The sequence below is a fragment of the Thunnus thynnus genome, chromosome 6, assembly GCF_963924715.1.
Source record: "Thunnus thynnus chromosome 6, fThuThy2.1, whole genome shotgun sequence".
In the NCBI taxonomy this organism is placed as follows: Eukaryota; Metazoa; Chordata; class Actinopteri; order Scombriformes; family Scombridae; genus Thunnus; species Thunnus thynnus.
The window spans coordinates 24,578,879-24,598,269 of record NC_089522.1 but is presented as its reverse complement, the minus strand read 5'-3'; the positions used below and the strand labels follow the sequence as shown (position 1 = coordinate 24,598,269).

Here is a 19,391-nt window from a genome sequence, read left to right as displayed (position 1 = left end):
CCACACTCACACAGTTACACACATTTTCACCTGGAAGCTGCTCAGTACAACCACAGTCTGATCTGTAAGCCACTGAGCACTTCCACTGGAGCAAACAGGGGTTAAGAGCCTTGCTCAAGGGCATCTCAGGGATGGTTTCTGAAATTGATTCTGTCGGTTCAGGGATTGAACAAGCGGCCTTCCAGTCAGAGTCCCAGTTCTTTTCCCTTTAGGACAAAAATAACTTGATATAAGCTCTAAGTGTAGGACCTTTGTATCTCTCTATTGTATCTAGTAATTTCTGAATATGCATGGTTTCGGTCTCTCTGGTTTTTAGCTGTACTAGTTGCGTCACTCTAGGGATAGCAATGTCAGTCTGTCGGTTGGTAAACCACTTTGGTTCAGACTGAAATATCTTAACAGTTATTCGATGGTATGGAATAGACATTCATGGAGCCCAGAGGATTCATTGATTTTGGTCATTACTTTGGTCTGACTTTTCCTCTAGCACCACCATTAGATTGGCATTTGTGGTTTGTAGTGAAATGTCTCAGAAATTATTGGTTGCTTTGCCATTACATTTTGTACTCATTCATGTCCCACTCAGGAGACTTTCCATCTTGTACCATCATCAGGTCAAAATTTTAATTTGAGGGCTAATTAGCAAATGTTACCATGTTAACGGGCTAAACTAAGATGGTGAAGATGATGATTATGGAAGAGAGTAATGCCTACACCCTTAGTACGAAGCCACAATTCAAATTTTTATCCAAATAGACTAGTTTCAATCCAAATTGATTTGACAAAGATCCTTTTGGGATAGAAGATTGAATTGTAGCTTTGGAGTGAGTGTGCAGGTGTTACTCTTTTTCCATTGTTTGCTGTCTCCTAATAGTCCATGATGTGCATATAATGACACCCCTTCCTTATTAAGATGATGATTATACCTGCGAACCATCAGCATGTTAGTCATTGTGCGTATGTTGGCACACGGGCATTAGCATTTGGCTAATAGAGCCGCTGTGCCTAAGGGCAGTCTCACTGAGCTACAAGCATGGCTGTAGACTGTTAGTCTTGGTAAAAGGTGTGCTCTGAAAGTGCAAGACTGCATTCTCCAAAGAAAGCTGTTTATATAGTTGATTTGTCTGTAGTGAGTGCTAAGAGCTGGCTGTGAAACAGGACTAATGGCTGTCATAAAACAATAGCGCAAGTCTGTGTCCTCTCTGTCCGTCCTCACTGTCACCCTCGGAGTGGAAGAGATAAAATGCTTGAGCACATATCCATGAGTGTTAATTTAATTGGTCTGGTTTGGCCTGATGTTAGGGACAAACAGGATAAAATGCGTATAAACCTCAGATGTAAGTGGACGCTTTTAACATTCTCACAATATCTAAAGTTATGTATAGTAAAGAGCAGAGATAGCGAGACCTCTGATTGCTGTTTTATAAAGCAGTACTCTCATTTTCAGATGTGTGATGGGTGAAAGTGATTCTGAGTCATTTTCTCAATTTTCTCAATAATTCAAAACAATGCTGAACAATGCATGTACTTCAGGTCTCTTCCCAGTATATTATCATAAGATGTTGGTCGTTTGTAACATCAGCCTACATAAGAGCAGCACATTATTTTAGACACATAGATTTTAAGATGACTACACTGCTTCTGGCCCTGAATAATATAAGCTTATCCTTCCCGTTACCAGCCTCAATTTAAATAATTTATATGTAGCAATAAATAGAGGCAGCATCTCTGGCACTAACTTGAAGAATGGACACTTGAGAAATAGGAAATTCCTTTTTTTTTTTCCTTTTTTGCCCGTATCACCATCACTTTAATAAAATCAACAACGGAAGTCTACTCTTGTTATGCTTGTCATCTTTCACTGCTTTCTGAATCGCGGTCTCGCCCGAGCACTCATCACTCTGTCGGCAGGCTGCTTTCAGCTGCACTTGTCACACTGTGATTTCTGGAACCGATAAGAGCTCTGATTGAACATTTGTTTGGCCTGTGGAAACACCACTGGAGGATGGCTTGTAGTTGTTCATTTTGTTTCTTTGTATGGTTTAAACAGCTTTCCTGGTCAGGCACTGTTGGCTTGAGTGCAGGGCGGCGTCCAGATGAAACAAAGGCATGATAAATTGAGGATTGATGGTTATTTCTCATAAATATTGTCGGTAATTGATCTCAAATCATTGTCCACTGACCTCACAACCCTGTGATAAATGTTAGAATCACTGCAAAATGGCAGACTGTGGTGCAGACTGCCATGATCAATCATTTTACAGAATGAATTCCTGTGCACCCCCTCAGTGGAAATTGATTGAATGTTACAAAGGCTCAACCCTGGGCTGAGTCATAGAAAAAGAGCTTTATCATACATTTCCAAAAGTTTGTTGCAGTTGTTTTGCACTTCCTGTCTTGTCTGCCTATGTTCACATTACAGGCCTTAATGCTCAATTCTGATTTTTTAGTCCGAACCGATTTTTTTGTTTTGATGGTTCACATTCATGTTTGTAAGTGACATGTGTCCGGCTCTGGTGTGAACATCATTGAGGTCCTAAACTGCCACGCATGTGCAGATTTAACTGAAATGTGAGCCCTATGCGTACACGAATAACAATAATAACGTCATTGTGTGACAGTCAATCATAAATATGGATGACATGGCTACGATAAGTTCCTACCAGTTTGGCTTGAATAGAAGCTTCTCCATAACTATCCAGCAAATGAGACTGAATGATGACAACAGACAACATGGACATGCGCAGAGAAGTGAGACGTTAAAAAAACCACATGAACTCCGATCTGATTGTTCTGACAGCGGTCGCATAGCCAGAGATCGGATTTGAATCAAATCCAAGATGACATATGCAAGTGGCCCAGATCTTTGTTAACATTTTACGTGAAAAAATCTGATCTGAGTCACTTGGTGGCAAAAAAATTGGATTTGGGCCATTTCAGCCTGTAATGTAAACGTAGCTTTAGACAAGCATTGTGGACAGTATGTCCAATTTATCAATTTAAATATGATTTTCAGTTTACCAATATGAGTTACCTGTAGTGAGCTTTTATATAATTCTACTTTATGAATCATCACTTTAAAGATATACCACTGTTTCACATTGAAGCAACCTTCATTAAGAAAATAATAAGATGTGTTGAGCATTACCTGAGGTTCTCTTGGAACATAAAATTACTTTATTTATATGTGCTTTAAAGATACAATCTGGAATTAGTTATTACAGGTGCCTTTCTGAATGTTAATTTAGATACAGTATGTGGGATTTAGTTGGATTTCTGCCCACCAGCAGCTTCATTTTTCACAGGCAAGGTGCTTCCAGATGTCTTTTATTGTTTCTCTGTTTGTGACTTGGATGCATGGAAATTTGCCTTTGGCAAAAGAAGAAAAGATTTGACTGATCATGATTTCTGTGTGGGTGTATTACACAACATACTGTCTTGGTCATACTGTTTAAACTAACAGAGACTGGATGACATATCCGTGGAGTATGTGTGTGTGTGTGTGTGTACTGTCAACAAAACATTTTAATACTGAAGTGGAAATGATTTGAATGTTGAAAGTTTTTTTGGGTATGACAGCAAACCTTGTCAAGTGGATTTCCATCATGTCATTTTCTTTTGCACTATGCACTCAATGAACTGCAGAACAAACAAACTGCAGTAGAGACTCTCTCTGGAGGACTGTGAAGTTCCACTTGTTTATATTTTAAATAATATTTGTCAGATCTCTCATGTAAAGGAGATCTTGATCTCAATGAGTCTTCCAGATGTAGTTGAACAGACTAGCGCAGATGTGTACCTTTTGAAGATATACTCTCTCAACACCATCAGCAGATGCAGGATAAATAATTTGTTTCCCATCCAATATGACCTGCATGTTACACCAGTGTTCCCAAGTTACGTGACAATTTTGTCCAAAGTGACTTCCCTTTTTTATTATATATAAACACACATCAGGAAAAATGTGAATGAGAAATATCTCACTAAAGGAGACTTCTAGAGGGAGGGCAGGGATCAAACAGCCGACCCTTTCTAACACCTTTCTACAGCCACCTTATGATCCCTTTTCATTATTTATAGAATTTTTTAGAAGACTTAGAGTTCACTGTCTGAGCTTGGTGTTTAATATAGATGCCAGTCTTGAAGCAGCTCTATGCACCAAACCTTATTCATCCATTTAGTCTGTTAAGTTAAAGTTATTTTTGGAAATAGACCATGAGTCATTCCCTCTTTGATTGTTTTCAAGTAAATTTTGACATTATTATGAACTTCAAAATTTGTGTGTTATCACTGTTATCAATTTATTGTTTTGGTCATATTACAACAAACCTGAATTCTGTGTGTCTGTGTGTTTTAATTTCTCCACAAACATGAAAACTGGCTGAATGACTCAACCCTTTAATCAGCTGCTAATGTGCAGCAGGGAGGAGGGGTGGGGGGGGGACGACAAGTCATTGACGGTTGGATACTCGCATGTTTATCTGAGCGCTGTCCTCTCTAAATGACAGTGATTTCATGCTGTTTTTCAGGGACTGTGCGTGCAGTCTAAATGACGAAGTGGAACTTGTTCAAGCATCAGACAACGCCCATGGTCGCTGCTAAGCCAACGGGGGCCAGTGCCTTGACTGTGACTCCAGCCTCTGTCGCATTAGTCTCTGCTGACAACTCCACCGAACCAGTCAACAAGAACGATGCCTTCGACGAGATCAAAAACAAGTTCCTGAATGAGATCGACAAGATCCCACGTGAGTACCCAACCAAACCCCAAACCTGTTCCCATCAACCAACTTGTATTAATGTGATTCTCAGCAATGATTTTGGAATTAGATTTTCTCTTTCGCTGCAGGCATCAGCAGCCTCATAATGTCTTTATTCAGTATTGATCACTGGCTGCCCTTCCTAATGGTAGAGAAATCAAATTTTCAGACAATCTAATTGCTAACCTAGCACCTCTTACTAAATATATTTGGCCCAGGACATGATATGGAGTAGGCTAAATGATTGGTTGGTCAAATGTCAAAGTATTTGCTTCTTTCTTCTGTGGGTGTGACTGTGCCATCTATACATTGGTCTGTATATTCTCCTCAGTGCCGTCCTGGGCCATCATTGCCATTGCCGTGGTCGCTGCTTTACTCATTCTAACATGCTGCTTCTGCATCATCAAGAAATGCTGTTGCAAGAAGAAGAAGAACAAGAAGGGCAAGAAGGGGAAGGGGGACATGGGAATGAAGAACCTGAAAGGGGGAGAGGTATGTTCCACCGTGGGAGTTCGCGTCACAGCCGCGGGATTTCACACCTTCACTGTGTCAGAAGCAAAGCAAACCACAGACAGCTTTAACCTGTTTATGAACCTATTATGTAACAGCTTTGGGGCTGAAAGTATATTAGAAAACATGCATGTAGCCACAGGCAAAAAACTTACAACAAGCAGTACATTGGAGCGGTATTTCCCATGTTACACATTTTAGTCCAGTAACAATGAAAGAATAAAGTTAAATTCATGTAAATGTATTTGATTACAGATCATTAGGCTCTTTAACTTATTGATGTCTTTCTAACCCAGTCAGTGTATTCTCCGCAGGTGATAATAACAGTCTTTACCCACCATGATTATCTTTGGTTTTTCTCTTTCTTTTCTTTTTTTTTTTTTGTTATTTATTGTATTTTGTCATGAATGTTATTGTTGCTCTTTCTCTTACTTGTGCTTTGGGATTTGAGTGGAAAATGACATGACTCTCAATCTGTTCAGCCCAAACATTGTTTTCACAGCCATTAAAGAGTAATTATGAAAATTAATACATAGCACAATGCTATTGTTTTGGGCTTGTAGTTATTATTATTATTTGACATAAATGATTGATGATTTTACTACATATATTCAAGGCAATATAATACATCTAAAAGTGCAGTTATCTTAAAGCACAACGGCCCTGCTGCACAAGATATGATTGTGCTAATGAGGAGGCTTTTCTATCTGTCATTTTCCTCGCTCCCTACAGTGTAGCTGACTGCATTTGCTGTGATTACCCTTCTTTGGTGTCTGCTGTGAGTTCAATCTCTTCCTTTGTCTCTGCTCTCCTCCTTCCTGCTTTGTGTCTTATGTGTGCTCCGTGTATCTTGACTGTGGTGGACTTCTCTGCCTACGGTAGGTCTGATAGCACGCGGCACCCCTCTCTGGCCGCTCTAAGTAAGCGCAGACCAGGGCAGGGGGGAAGCGTTGGGGGTGGGCTTGGGCTTGGAGGGATGGATTGCAGTGATGATGACAATGAGTGCTATGGCTTCCTTAGTTTTTTGCAAGCTTAGGTGCTGCGGGTGCTTGAGGAATCTATGGGAGCGATTAAGCTGCTTCGCAAAATCCACTGAACTGATATGCCGCACCAACTGCTATGTCTTGAATATATAGAGATTGCAATTATTTGGCAAAAAACAATGGAACAAAGACCTGTTTAAATGCAGATGTATATGGTTTGAAATGAACATGAAACTCATCCTTTGGTTGAGCCTTTGAATGACGAGTGCACTCAGCAACTCACTAGAGATCACTAACATGCATGTGCAAGGGGTAAGCTGGATATTTGTCAAATAATAGAATGAAACTTTACCTAACTGAGAGCTTAGAGCATGTTTCCACCATGACAGGCTTCGATCGTTGCAACACAACCCAAAAAACTGACACCTTACAAACATTACAAATCTCTCTCCAGAGATAAATTGACTCCAGTCTGAAATTTACACGCTGTGCCCCACTTGTGCAAACACGCTCCGAGTTCCATGACAGATAAAGCTGTTTGTATCTCTTGACAAAGACCAGCATATACCCTTGCAGTAGGTACCATTGAATGGCCACAACTTGACTTGAGAGTAACTTTCCTGGATGACCCATGCTGCTGACATTCTAGGTGACAAGTCATTGACACCCTCTCTCCCTGAAGCACTTGGGTCTCACTGAGGAGAAATGGTGGGCCAGAATGTTTGCCCACATTTGCTGTCAACTGCAGAGGCCTGATTTCAGTCAATCCAAAGATAATTCTACAATCAACTGGCTGGTTTTTTTTATCACACATTTCATATAATAAAACCTTAGTATCCATCTTGCAATTCGCCCCATGGAGTTGACCAAAGGGCATACATTCAGACATACCATGTCTTCATCTTTGAACCCCCACTGGAAGTTTGAGAAAAACTGGAAATTCTCAATATAGCATGATCCCTCCATGGATGTGTACATTTCACTCAGAACACATGTACAGAAATTTTTGAGCCTGACAAAAATTTGTATCAGAGGTTTTAGAAACATCAAAACATAACTTTTATCTGTCCTCTTAAAAGTTTATAATATAAGGTAACTCATTTTACATTTGCCATCAGAGAGAAACCTTTCCTTGGATCCTGCATTGTGTGGCCTGGCATGCTTGAATGAAAAGCATTTACAATGACGAAGATAGAGAATGTCACGAATAAGGATTTTTGTGTGAGAATATGTGTGTTCATGAGAGAGAGAGAGAGAAAGAGAGCGTGAGTTTTTAAGCATGCATGAGAGCCTGCATGTAAGCAAGCGTGTGTGCGTGTGTGTGTGTCTGTGTGTGTATATGTGTGTGTGTGTGTGTGTGTGTATGGGAGCGTCCACTATGGTGTGTAGTGTGTGTGATAGTGTGTGTATTCTCTGTGTGTGTGCGTGTGTGTGCCCTGTTCCTCTTCCAGCTCAGCAATGAGTAGCTGGACCCTCCAGTCTTGCGAAGACATCAGTGTTTTTTCAAGAAGACAGCCATAGGAAAGTAGGCCATACTGAGATATTATCCAGCTTCATAGTTTACTTTAATATTCACATCGAGCATCACTCGATTAGTCATGACTGCCTCTAAAGAGATGAAAGAGTGATTTTTATGTGATATAAAGGCAAGACGGACGATAACATAGGACTTGAATTATCATCTTCATTGCGCCCTGATTACCACAGGAGCAGTTATCTGTCAGTAAACGACTAGGTTTTGTTTCAGCATATGATCAAGACTCACAGTAATTCACATTAGAGTGCCACCTGGAAAATCTGGATTATTATTTGAATAACAAAATGCATCTTAAACAGATCAATTGTGAAATATTTCAGTAATTCAGTTTCAGCACAATCCCATCAACGTTACCAGTGTAAACACATTAATGAGACTTTGGAATGTCAGGAGAAGAGAAACAGCAAACAGTAATATTGTCTAGCTTGAAGTAAACCTGTTTGTCAAACAGCTTACACTGTCAGTTGGCACAGCGCGTGTTATTGGAGGATATTTGCCTGCAGTGTCATCAAGTTTGAGAGCTTTTCAAGAAAGGTGTTAGGAATCACTGCATCAGTGGTTTGATCAAATCACATCTTTTCCTCATAGCTCTGTCCTTCAGCTCCTCTCAGTGAGGACGTTCTGCTTCTCGTGACAGCTTGTACTGAAAACATTGTACACAGGGTGGACAAAATAACACGAACCTCGCACGTAGTGCAATGCTCTCATATGTACAAATGGGTCAAATTTGATCTGAACAATATGTAAGGGTTAAGTTTGAAATGTTCAGTTTTATGTCAAAAAGGACGAAGTTTGTCATGGTTGTGGAAGAAAATATCCCATGATATCCTTCAGTTTGTTTACTTGTGACTTTGGCTCGTCTTTGCAGATACAACATTCCTCTGTGTGGGATAAGTCGTCACGATCTTTGAAAGTTTTTTTAACAGCTTAATATGACTCATTTGGCATGAGTCACATTTGGGATTTGTGTAGCTGCCTGAGCAACTGCAATGAAGTTCATTTAAGTCCGGTTTTATGTTGCGTTTTTATGTTATTTTGTCCACCCCCTGTAATATCACAATTACAAGTGAGTCATATTAATTTGAAAACAAATTAGCAGTAATTAAGGTTTGACAATCATCTTTTTAATAAGTGAAAAAATAGAACTTCCAGAGGTTATTGCACGACTGTTGTATTAGATTGCATTTTAATGTAAGGTGTTCCTGTCTTTCTGTCCACCCGCTGTATTTTGACTGTTTATATTCTGTTGTTCCTCTCTTTCTCTCACTCTTTCTCTCTCTGTCTCTCTCTACTCATTGCATAATAGCACACAGTTCTATTGAAATGGCATTTCTACAACATTTTGTAGTCCAAGAGAAATTCCCTCACTCTGATTTTAGCATTCTTGTAATGCTCATGAAGAAAAAAAAAAAAAACAGCAAATGGTGTCACCCAAGAAATAGTGAAATCAAGTCAGGTTGCAACCGTGGTCATCGATGAACAGATTGCACTTGTAACACCGGGGTGAGCGGGGGTAAGTGGCAGGTAGGTGCTGTGACTAACCCGAGTGCTGATGCCCGAGGTTTGGTGTTCAGCACAGCCGCAGGCTCAAAACTGTCCGCTCACTCCTTCCTCTGCCGCCTGCCCCCCTCTGTCTTTTGCAGAAACAACAGGATGATGATGATGAAGAAGATGACGTTGAGCCTGGACTGACTGGAGACGAGAAAGAGGAAGAAGTGAAGGAGAAAGAAAAGCTCGGGAAGCTGCAGTACTCCATTGATTATGACTTCCAGGAGAACAAGGCAAGAACTCAAATAGTTTATTTTACACTTTCTTTTCAAAATGAAGTCATCAACGTTGAAGCAGAGCCTTACAGTACTTATGTAAGCATCATGCGCTACTCTATTCCTTAGTCTTTGTGTGACATTTCTCTGGCTTTGTTGATAATCCTAAAGAAAAAAACTGGATCAGAGACATACTGAAGGATTTAGTTAGTTTTTCTTTTATGTGCAAGCTGGAGAAAGGTGTATACTGACTTTTCTCTCCTACCTCCACAGCTGACTGTGGGAATCTTGCAAGCAGCTGATCTCCTCTCCATGGACAGCGGTGGCACCTCTGACCCCTACGTCAAGGTCTTCGTCCTCCCTGACAAGAAGAAGAAGTTTGACACAAAGGTTCACAAGAAAACGCTCAATCCTGTCTTCAATGAGACCTTTACCTTCAAGGTAAGCTGAAACACCTTGTAGTCGCCTTTTACTTATTACTTATTAAAACAACATGCACGTCAAGCTGTTTGATGTGTAGACGGGTCCTGCTTAGCTTCTGATTTCTCTTTCACTAACAGTTCTGGCCAGCAGCGATAAAGAGCCACAGACATTTTGAAGGTGTCTGACAGCGAGAATGTGGTAGAGAATCAAATTAAAGGAGAGGGCCACCTCTGGTGCACCTTGCCTGCTGACACAGCACTATAAAAAACAGTCCAAATAGCTTTAGCTTGACAAAGTCGGGCCAGTTCTGCTCAAGCGGCACGATATTAAGTCAGGTCACTTTGAGCTCCAGGCCAAAGTCACAACCAGTTCTGATCTGTAAATACAGATGCTGATTTTTTAATACGTTTGTATATTTGTCTTTCTTTTTTGTATCTAAATCAATAAGATGGGTGTGTTTTCTGTCTGCAGATTCCATTCCAAGAGATGGGAGGGAAGACTCTGGTGATGTCAGTCTATGACTTTGATCGCTTCTCTAAACATGATGTCATTGGTGAAATTAAAATACCCATGAACACCCTTGACCTGGCAAAGCCAATTGAGGAGTGGAGAGACCTGGACAGCGCAGATCAAGAAGAGGTATGAGTCATGCTGCAGCATTATTCTTCAAAAACCTGCTGTTTATGTGCATTACACCCTCCCGTGCATGTTTTACTGGATTTTTGAGGCCGACACTGATATTGATATTTGAGAATTTGAGATTATATTTAAAAAAAACTGGTAACAATATATCATACTATATTTGTTTTTTAAACATAAACAAAGATTTTTGATAAAGATCCCTTAAATTTGATTACTGACGTTCTGCAAGATATATATTTAGTACAAATATTTATGATTGAAGAATAAACTTTTTGGTGCTCTCTGGTGAACAAACCATGTTATGGTGACAGTCTGTTTCTAAATTACCTCAAACATATCTTTTGCTTTTTTTCTCTGTAATTTCTTGTTACTGACAGCTGACATGTCGATACCGATACAGTATATCTGTGATTAGCTGATAGTACCGTGTTTACTACAATGCCTTTGCTCTAACTCTTTTTACAAACAGTAATCATAATGCAACCTGTGAAACAGGTTTTAAACATAGTGATACACATTTGCATTCACTTTTTCCATATAGAGCAACTTTAACAGCTCACACAGTAGATGACGTACAAAGATGACGTACCAGATTACATAAGCACAAGGTGGCAACTTTGTTTGCCAAAGAGATTCAAAGGGCTGAAAGACACAGTTTTTCAACCAACTGCACTGTTTCCTCTGTAGCCATGCAGCCTGTTATCTGGCACTTCCACCATTATGCTGCTACAGAATATAAAAAACTAGTTTTAATCAATGAGACAACCTCGTCTCCAGGCCTCCCCAGAGCCATCTTAAGAATGAATACTCACTCTACAGTTAATTTTGCTTGCAGTCTCAGATATTTTATTGATGTGGATAACAGCAACTAGATATACTACTGGCAGCAGGAATTATTGATATTGACGGTGCATGTTTAAAATTAAAAGGAACATGTATGGTACAGTCAGAGAAAATACATAAATTCTGCTTCAGACCTCGGTTAACTTCCTCTCCCCTTCCCTCCTTATCACAGCCGGAGAAGCTGGGTGACATTTGCATCTCGCTGCGTTACGTTCCCACTGCTGGCAAACTCACCATCTGTATTCTGGAGGCCAAGAACCTGAAGAAAATGGACGTGGGTGGACTGTCAGGTACATGCACAGACCTGAACGTCAGACACTGCATTCCATTATCACACTTGACACTATTTCAGTGTTCAGGTCTAGACAAAAATAGCCACTGTGGTTAGTTTAATGTGAGATGTGGATGCTTGCACAGGGGAGTACAGTGAATAAAGGAGCGTGCCTTTGAGCTCAGCCATTAGGTCGGTGCTGCTCTGCTCACGTGCTGACGCTGCAGTACTCACCATGCAGCAGCTCCCTCTCCCCCCTGGCTTCAGCATTGGCCCCATCTGTTGGTGCATTATAGCACTGCAACCCAGACATGCATGTACAGTGCATTTTTATCAGCTTGTCACGATGTCGCTTTCTTTCCATTTTCAGATCCCTATGTGAAGATTAACCTGCTGCAGAATGGAAAGAGGCTGAAGAAGAAGAAGACGACAGTGAAGAAGAACACTTTGAATCCTTACTACAATGAGTCCTTCAGCTTTGAGATTCCTCTTGAGCAAATGCAGGTAAGAATATTAGCTAGTTTGTTAAAAACATTTATCAGGGGGTGTAAAAGAGTATGACAATATCCTACAGAAATAAACATACTGTTCTGAAGATACTACTGGAGTTAAAAAGTACTGTATGTGAGTAAAAACAAATATGCAAATGTGTAATTAATTCATGTACCCTACCATCAACCTATCATCATCTGACCATCTTTTTTATATGAAGGCTTTAAGCAGGTGCTGAGTAGCAATTCTATGCATGAGAAACATGTATACATTGCTGTCTTGTTACCATTTTTTATTTTATTTTACATGGACATGACTGGCAACATATAGGTTTTACATTTACATTTTTCAGGTAAAGGTGAGGATGTGAACACACCTGTATATGTAGGCAGGATTTTGATCAAAAGTCACATGATTACCTTCTAATTAGATCATTGGTGAAATACATGTGAGGACAATATGCCCAGTCTTCAGCTCTTGACAATGATCCCACAATTCCCATGTAAATGTCAAATTAGAATTACAGTAAAGCAACACGATGTAACTTTTGAAACAAGCAATAACACTATTTCCCTTTCACAAATAATTGTAAATTCATAAGCAATCAAATGTTCAGTTAAATAGACTCTGGGATTTTGTAGCTACAGCCTTATATGGTCTGGTGTGACCAGTAGGTTAAGGTAGCTAATGTTAGCAACCTTAAGAGACAGTTTACTGACTTTATGACTCTTCTGTACTTGTAGTATTGTATATTTCGCTATTTAAGATCCCATAATTGTCACCTTTGGCCACACTGACCTCCTAGGCTCACTTTAAAGCACATCAGTAAATGCATATTGTACATACAAACAAGAAACACTCTGATTTTGGTTGAGAATGCTGTGCTGCACTTCTTGATTTCCTTCGCTGTTGATCTGATAAATAAACTGGCATCAAACATGATAAAAAACATACTGAGAATATAAGTAAGCAGGACACTAAACGTTGAATGGATTCCATATAGATAGTCCCAAGTCCCAGTCCCCACCACCCAACCACAGACATTGACTACAATGGGACCACTGCACACCCAAACACTGGATCAACTATAAACTAGCCTGAAAAAACATTAACAAAAAAGGACAGTATTTGAATTTAGTTACTGTCCACCCTATCCTCATGGCATTTTGAACTTTGTTGTAATTCTTTTCACCTCATTCTCCCAGAAAATCGTAGCTGTGATCACAGTGCTGGATTATGACAAGATTGGCAAGAACGACGCCATCGGGAAGATCTTGGTGGGAAGCAAGTCCACAGGGGCCGGGCTGAAACACTGGTCCGACATGCTAGCCAACCCCCGTCGCCCCATCGCCCAGTGGCATCCACTGCAGCCAGAGGAGGAGGTGGATGCCGCCCTCGCAGCCCTGAATGCCAAGAAGTAAACTCCCACCAGAACACATTGTCCTCCACCTCCACCTACCCATACATTTCCCATCATTTCCCCAGGTCCCACATATCAGTGTATATTCCAGAAGAACACCGCCCCAGCCCTCCCTACCCCCACCACCCCCTTTCCTCTCCCACCGCCACCTTTCAAAAGATCCATAAATAACCATTTGACATGATGGGAAATATAGTTTAGAGAAGCATCATGTTATATTAAATCATGTCATTGAAAAAAGAAGACAAGTTACAGGATGGACAGATACTCCGTTGATTTCCTTTAGATCTATTTTTGTATTGGGGTTGTGGTTCCATTATTAAGAATACAGAGTAGACTATGAAGAACAGTAAGAGTGCTATGTGGGAACATGGTGATAGAGGGGATAAAACATACATTCACTCATATTGTACTTCTCACCCCTTCCCTTTAGTGACACAGTTTGCTTAGAATAGTGCTTAATAATAAAATGCTTTATACTGCCATATGATAGAGAAATAACACAAGCAGGTCCATTCCTTAGGTGTATTGTGCACCATGTTCCACACCTGCCAGTTATCATACCAGATGATTCTGTTTGTTTAAAGTACATTCCTAGAGTTGGGTAGCAAGTAGGGATAGGCACATATCCAGTTACCCACAAACACACTGCCTTTTTGATTAGTTAACCTTCCACCCATCGTCTCAGGAAAACTGAGAGGAAACTGAAACTCCATGCCTTTTTTTCTAAACGGGTTGTTCTTATTCAAATACTCCACTCGATGAGAAAGAAATGTTGGATTCAAAAGCTTGACCGCTTGTTTTTTTCAGTGATGTAAGGCTTACGACTAGTGTTAGTTTATCCATGAAATGGTACGCTGGGAGATGGAGGGAGTGAAGGATTTTCAGTAAAAAAAAAAAAGGGTATTTATTTACAAGGTGTCGATTACTGCCTGCAGTTTACCACCTCCCCTCCCAACGCCTCTGATTCTCTATCTCACTTGTTCAGTGCTACTGCCATTAGTCATGGACTTGACACAAGGGTTTTACTTCAAAGGAATCCCTATAACCGTCTTACAGTCATAAAGGAGACAAGCCTTCCAAGTAACAAAATAAGCAATTTTCAACTACCAGGGACGCCTTTCAGTTAGCGGTGTTGTTCTCTTCATTTCTTCCTTTCTTTCTTTTCTTTTTTCAGTTTCATTTTAGTTAACCTCAAACACTTTTATTCCTCGAGCACTTTAAATCCAAATGTTGCATCTAAGTACCCTTAGAAACAAGAGCTTTAATTATTTATGTTAGGAATAATTATTTATGTGATTATTGCTGGGTTTTTTTTGTTTGTTTGGGTTTTTTTTTTTTTTTGGAAAAAAAAAAGAGCAAGGGAGTGCATTATGTGAGCATTTTTTTGTTGCTTTGTTTTGCCTCAGCTTTTTGTGTATGTGTTTAGATTGTTTGGATATTACTTTTCTCACTTGATTGCAAGGATATGGTCTGGAAGAAGGCACTGATCCATGTGTATTTCATACACAGCTTACCAAACAGTTGAATTTAATTGCACTACTGGGTATTATTCTGTTCTAATTTGACACTGTTCTTTGATCTGTGTATTTTTTTTTTTTTGTGATGAATCGTTGTGAGATTGAATCTTTTTGTGGCACGTGTGGCATGCCAGACAGGTCTCTTCATATAAATGGACTCTTCTATTAAGAAAACAGACACATTTCCATCTAATGCTGCTCCCTGGCTCCTTCACAGAATGTAATTGGTTCGGTGTTGTTAAATATTCTGTTGAAGAGAAAATTTTGTGAATGAACCTGGACAAAATCCAAAATGTTGTTTGATTAAATTCACCAGCCCTGAATAAATTGGTGAAAATTAAATTGTTAATTAAAATCCTGAGTTGCATCAGGTGCTTGGACCCCAGTATACCTGTTGTTAATTAAAGCCAGTCTGTGAGTACCAACAGCAAAAACTACCAATTGACTGTGTGCAAGAAAATGCAATGTCAGTGTAAATCAAATGCAATTTGGAATTTAATGAATGTTGGCTCTTGTATCTTTCTCTCTGTTGGAAATTGTATCTTTTTTTCTTTTTTTTTATAACCACCATAGACCATGTTCAGATTTCAGTTTTGTATCTCACATTATCTTTTTTTTTTCTTTTTTTGATGAAGCAACACTAAAGAAAAGGCAACATGGAAGCAATCAAGCAACCCATTTGTGTGTAGTTTTGCCTATATACATAGTTCATACACGTTGATACTGCATGTTTATACAAAAATACTGTACATAAGAGCATGTTTTAGAGACGAAGCAAAAATATCTCGTGTACGTAAATGGGTGTCATTTGTCATTTTAATACAGTAACACAACGAAGGGAAAAAGATGCACTGTATATTTTCTAAATGAAACAAATCTGTATTTATTTTCCATGAGGGTCATTGGAGAGAATGTCATACAAATATTAGAGTACTATTACTAATAAGAACCTTTCCACGCCTGAAATTCTTAAGCAAGTGTGTCGTCCAGTACTGTGTGTGAGTTCATGTAGGATGAAAATGTAGCCGCATGCTTGCTATCTAACTCCTTGTGATCCAAGATTTTTATTTGAAGCCATTTATCTGCCATACATTTGATTTCAGCACTTATCTGAAGGCCAGTGTTTGACTTGTTTCTGACTCTTATTGATATTGCTTTTTAAAAAAGTATGTTTTCAATTTTTAATGTACGGAATGGGGGGGTCTCCAAGTCTATAAGCTGACAATTTTTCAAACAGCAGATTTGGCACAGTGTTAATATCTCATTATAAGAAGACGGAATAATTCTGTGATCTGTAGGTGGATTGCAGTCATTATTTCTGCCAGTGTTGATCCAGAATGAAGTCTGTTGGATCATATCTTTATATGAAATGCATTTCCAAGGGCCAAAAGGTGAATAATCCCATTCCAGTGATCACAAATGACTTGGAATCCCTTCTTCCCTCTTTGTTTACCTGGGACTTTTTATTTTCCACTTCTATTTAAATGACCTGAAACCTTTCACGGCTGTGTCTCTTTTACTGTGTTTATTATACGATATGTGTACATGTATACAAGATAAATGAATAAGATAAAACTAAAGCCATAAAACTCAAGCACTAACTCTTTAGAGCTCAGCTGAGTAGCTAGAGTTGATTTATGAAAAAAAAAAAAATCTGACATGTCTTTTTCCTTGGCCAGTGTTTCTCTTTTACATTCCGTTCAGAGGTCTTTGTTCATCAAGAGGGCAAAATCCATTTTACTATATATGTGAGCATTGAGAACAGTTGTGAGTTTAGTAGAGTGAGTGTGTCTTTTTCTACTTTCAGAGCTGTTGATGTCCTTGTTTCATAGAGGTAGCTGATTTTACAGTATTGTGATTAGTAATGTATATGCCTTGTTTTGATAGTATGAATTATAGATATAATATCACAATAGGTTCTCGATAATACTGCTAAAATAATATATATATGAAAGTGTGTTCTATTCATGGGCTGAGTGCAATTTATGAACCAAACTGGGTCACTCTTCAAGTTTCTCTTCCGCCACTTCAACAACAAAATGTACTAGAGATTACATATTGATTACAATCAATAACACTGCTGGCCACACTGTGGCTCACACTGATGGCTTTTTTTGGATTCTTAAGCAAATTGTTCAAGCAACAAAAAATGAAGACAGATGTCCAACAATATTAAAGCAAAAAGAGAGAAACTTAAACCAGTGGCACCCATGTTTTAGGCCTGAATCCCTCCCATAGAACTATGCATAGAGTTATGATTTTCACAAACGTATGGATAAAAACTACATGAAAATGTAGGAATACATATCATGCACATGATATGATATTAAGTGTATAGTTTGACATTTTGGGAAATTAGATGAGAAGATCAATACCACTCTCATGTCTGTCCGTTAAATACGAAGCTGGAGCAAGGAGACGGTTAGCTTAGACATCTCCTGGCTACAGCTTCATACTTATTGGACAGATAACTCGTATCAGTCTTCTCATTTACCTCTTGGCAAGTTCTGATTTCCCAAAATATTGAACTATTCCTTTAAGTTTACCTCAGTCGCTGAATTTTAAGTTAACGTTAAACTGCCACATCTATCCTGGTAACAATCTTCAATGTGTTGCGTGACGCCGCACATTGTCTGATGCAATATTATAAGTCAATCTCCTTTATTCACTGTCCCATTAATGCTATTGAATGTGACCAAATGATGCACTGAGAATAATTATAAAAAATACATGATTTCAGTGTGTTTCAGAAATACTGCCAGTACCTGATCACAGTTGCCTACATACGTCACCACTGTTTGAATCTACAAAGCCAAAATAATTCACGCAGAGGCAAACAGAACACATCAGATGATGAGGCAAATGTGATTGCAGGTTAATTTATAGCACATTTAAGAGATTTTTTTTTTTTTTTTTAAATTTCCTTTCACCGCTCGGGTCACCACGGTCACATGACCACCGAAGTTCTATGGGGGACAGAGACTGGGAGTTGCGCGTGTGTGTGCTTGTGTATGTGGGTTAAATAGATGAAGTGTAGGCCCTTTAGCAGACAATGGTGCAAAAACTGCACTAGAATATATAACTACAATATACACTACAGGTCTGCATGCATGGGACACATTACTCATTCTTAAATGTACATCTTCGTGTGTGTGACTGTAATACTCAATCTTAAAAGAAAAAGTTTGAAATATGGGGGTTAATATGTTCTGTTGATAGCTGTGCAGATGTACAATACCTTATGCACAACTGCATCTGAAACTGAGACAGTTTTAGAGCACTGTTCACACAGCTAGTTGTGTGTTTAGTTTTTTTTTTTTTAGTTTTTTTTTTTAACAAACGCTGGGATTTAAAAAGGGAAACCATCCAAAGTTCAGTAGATCATTTACCATCTCGTCAAAACGCATTGAAAAGCCTCTCAGCGGGTAAAGACACCACTTTGAAACATGTTGTCTTGTCTCCTCTATTACTCGCTGTATTTCTTCTTTGTATTCTTGTGCATATGTGTAATCACTCTCTTCTGTCCTAATTTTTGCTTTCCGTGTTATGTACTTCTAATGTAGAATGTAGGACTGTATTTGAATCAATGCCAGACATATTTCACCTTGCTTTATGTTTGTGTCTTTGTCCTGTTTATGTGTAACCAGCTATGTACCATCAGTATCATTATGCTGAACAGGAAGCAGGCTCATTGAGTTCTTCACTGAATCTGCTTTTGCTGAGCGTAAAGAATGCCGGCCTTCATGTTTACAACATGGACATACTGTATACTGCCAAACATGCAGGACCGTACCAAACTCCCCCCCCTTCCCCCCCTCTTGAGTGCTTAGTCCTCCACCTCTCCTCCCCTGATGCAACTGTATTCTCAAGACTCTTTTTCTGTTCCTTTCTCACCTCTTTCTCTTCCTCATCATCTTTTAAAGCATCGGAGGACGGTCAGGTTGTGTCCTCTAGCTGTGTTTCTTCGTGTCTAGTGTCGTGGTGCGCGTGTTCATGTCAGTACTTGTGCCTACTGTGGATCGCATGCTTTAGCCCTTGACTGGACACAAACGTTGCTCACAAACTCCTCTTGACCCTTATGTGGACAAACGTTGGGGATCCTTATAAAAATTATCAAGGGAACCAAATAACTTATTACAAATTTATCATATGTGTTACCAGTTCTGTAAAAAAACAAATAGGAAATAAAGGCCTTTTAATTACCATGACTTGTTTGTGTTTAATATGAAG

The 19,391-nt window shown here is 39.3% G+C and overlaps 1 protein-coding gene across 5 annotated transcripts in view; it reads left to right on the top strand.

Annotated features, from left to right (window-relative positions):
• LOC137184806 (synaptotagmin-2-like) overlaps nt 1-19,369 on the top strand; it is a 63,892-nt gene extending 44,523 nt beyond the window's left edge. For 4 of the 5 annotated variants that reach the window (XM_067592831.1, XM_067592832.1, XM_067592833.1 and 1 more), the window contains 8 exons: nt 4,530-4,745; nt 5,089-5,249; nt 9,431-9,568; nt 9,824-9,991; nt 10,445-10,612; nt 11,631-11,748; nt 12,100-12,233; nt 13,427-19,369. In XM_067592831.1, coding sequence (XP_067448932.1) covers nt 4,550-4,745; nt 5,089-5,249; nt 9,431-9,568; nt 9,824-9,991; nt 10,445-10,612; nt 11,631-11,748; nt 12,100-12,233; nt 13,427-13,642 — 1,299 coding nt within the window. In that variant the 5' untranslated portion in view covers nt 4,530-4,549 and the 3' untranslated portion in view covers nt 13,643-19,369. The remainder of the gene's footprint in view (nt 1-4,529; nt 4,746-5,088; nt 5,250-9,430; nt 9,569-9,823; nt 9,992-10,444; nt 10,613-11,630; nt 11,749-12,099; nt 12,234-13,426) is intronic. The other variant, XM_067592835.1, reaches the window with a different exon arrangement.
• Nucleotides 19,370-19,391: the final 22 nt, after the last annotated feature.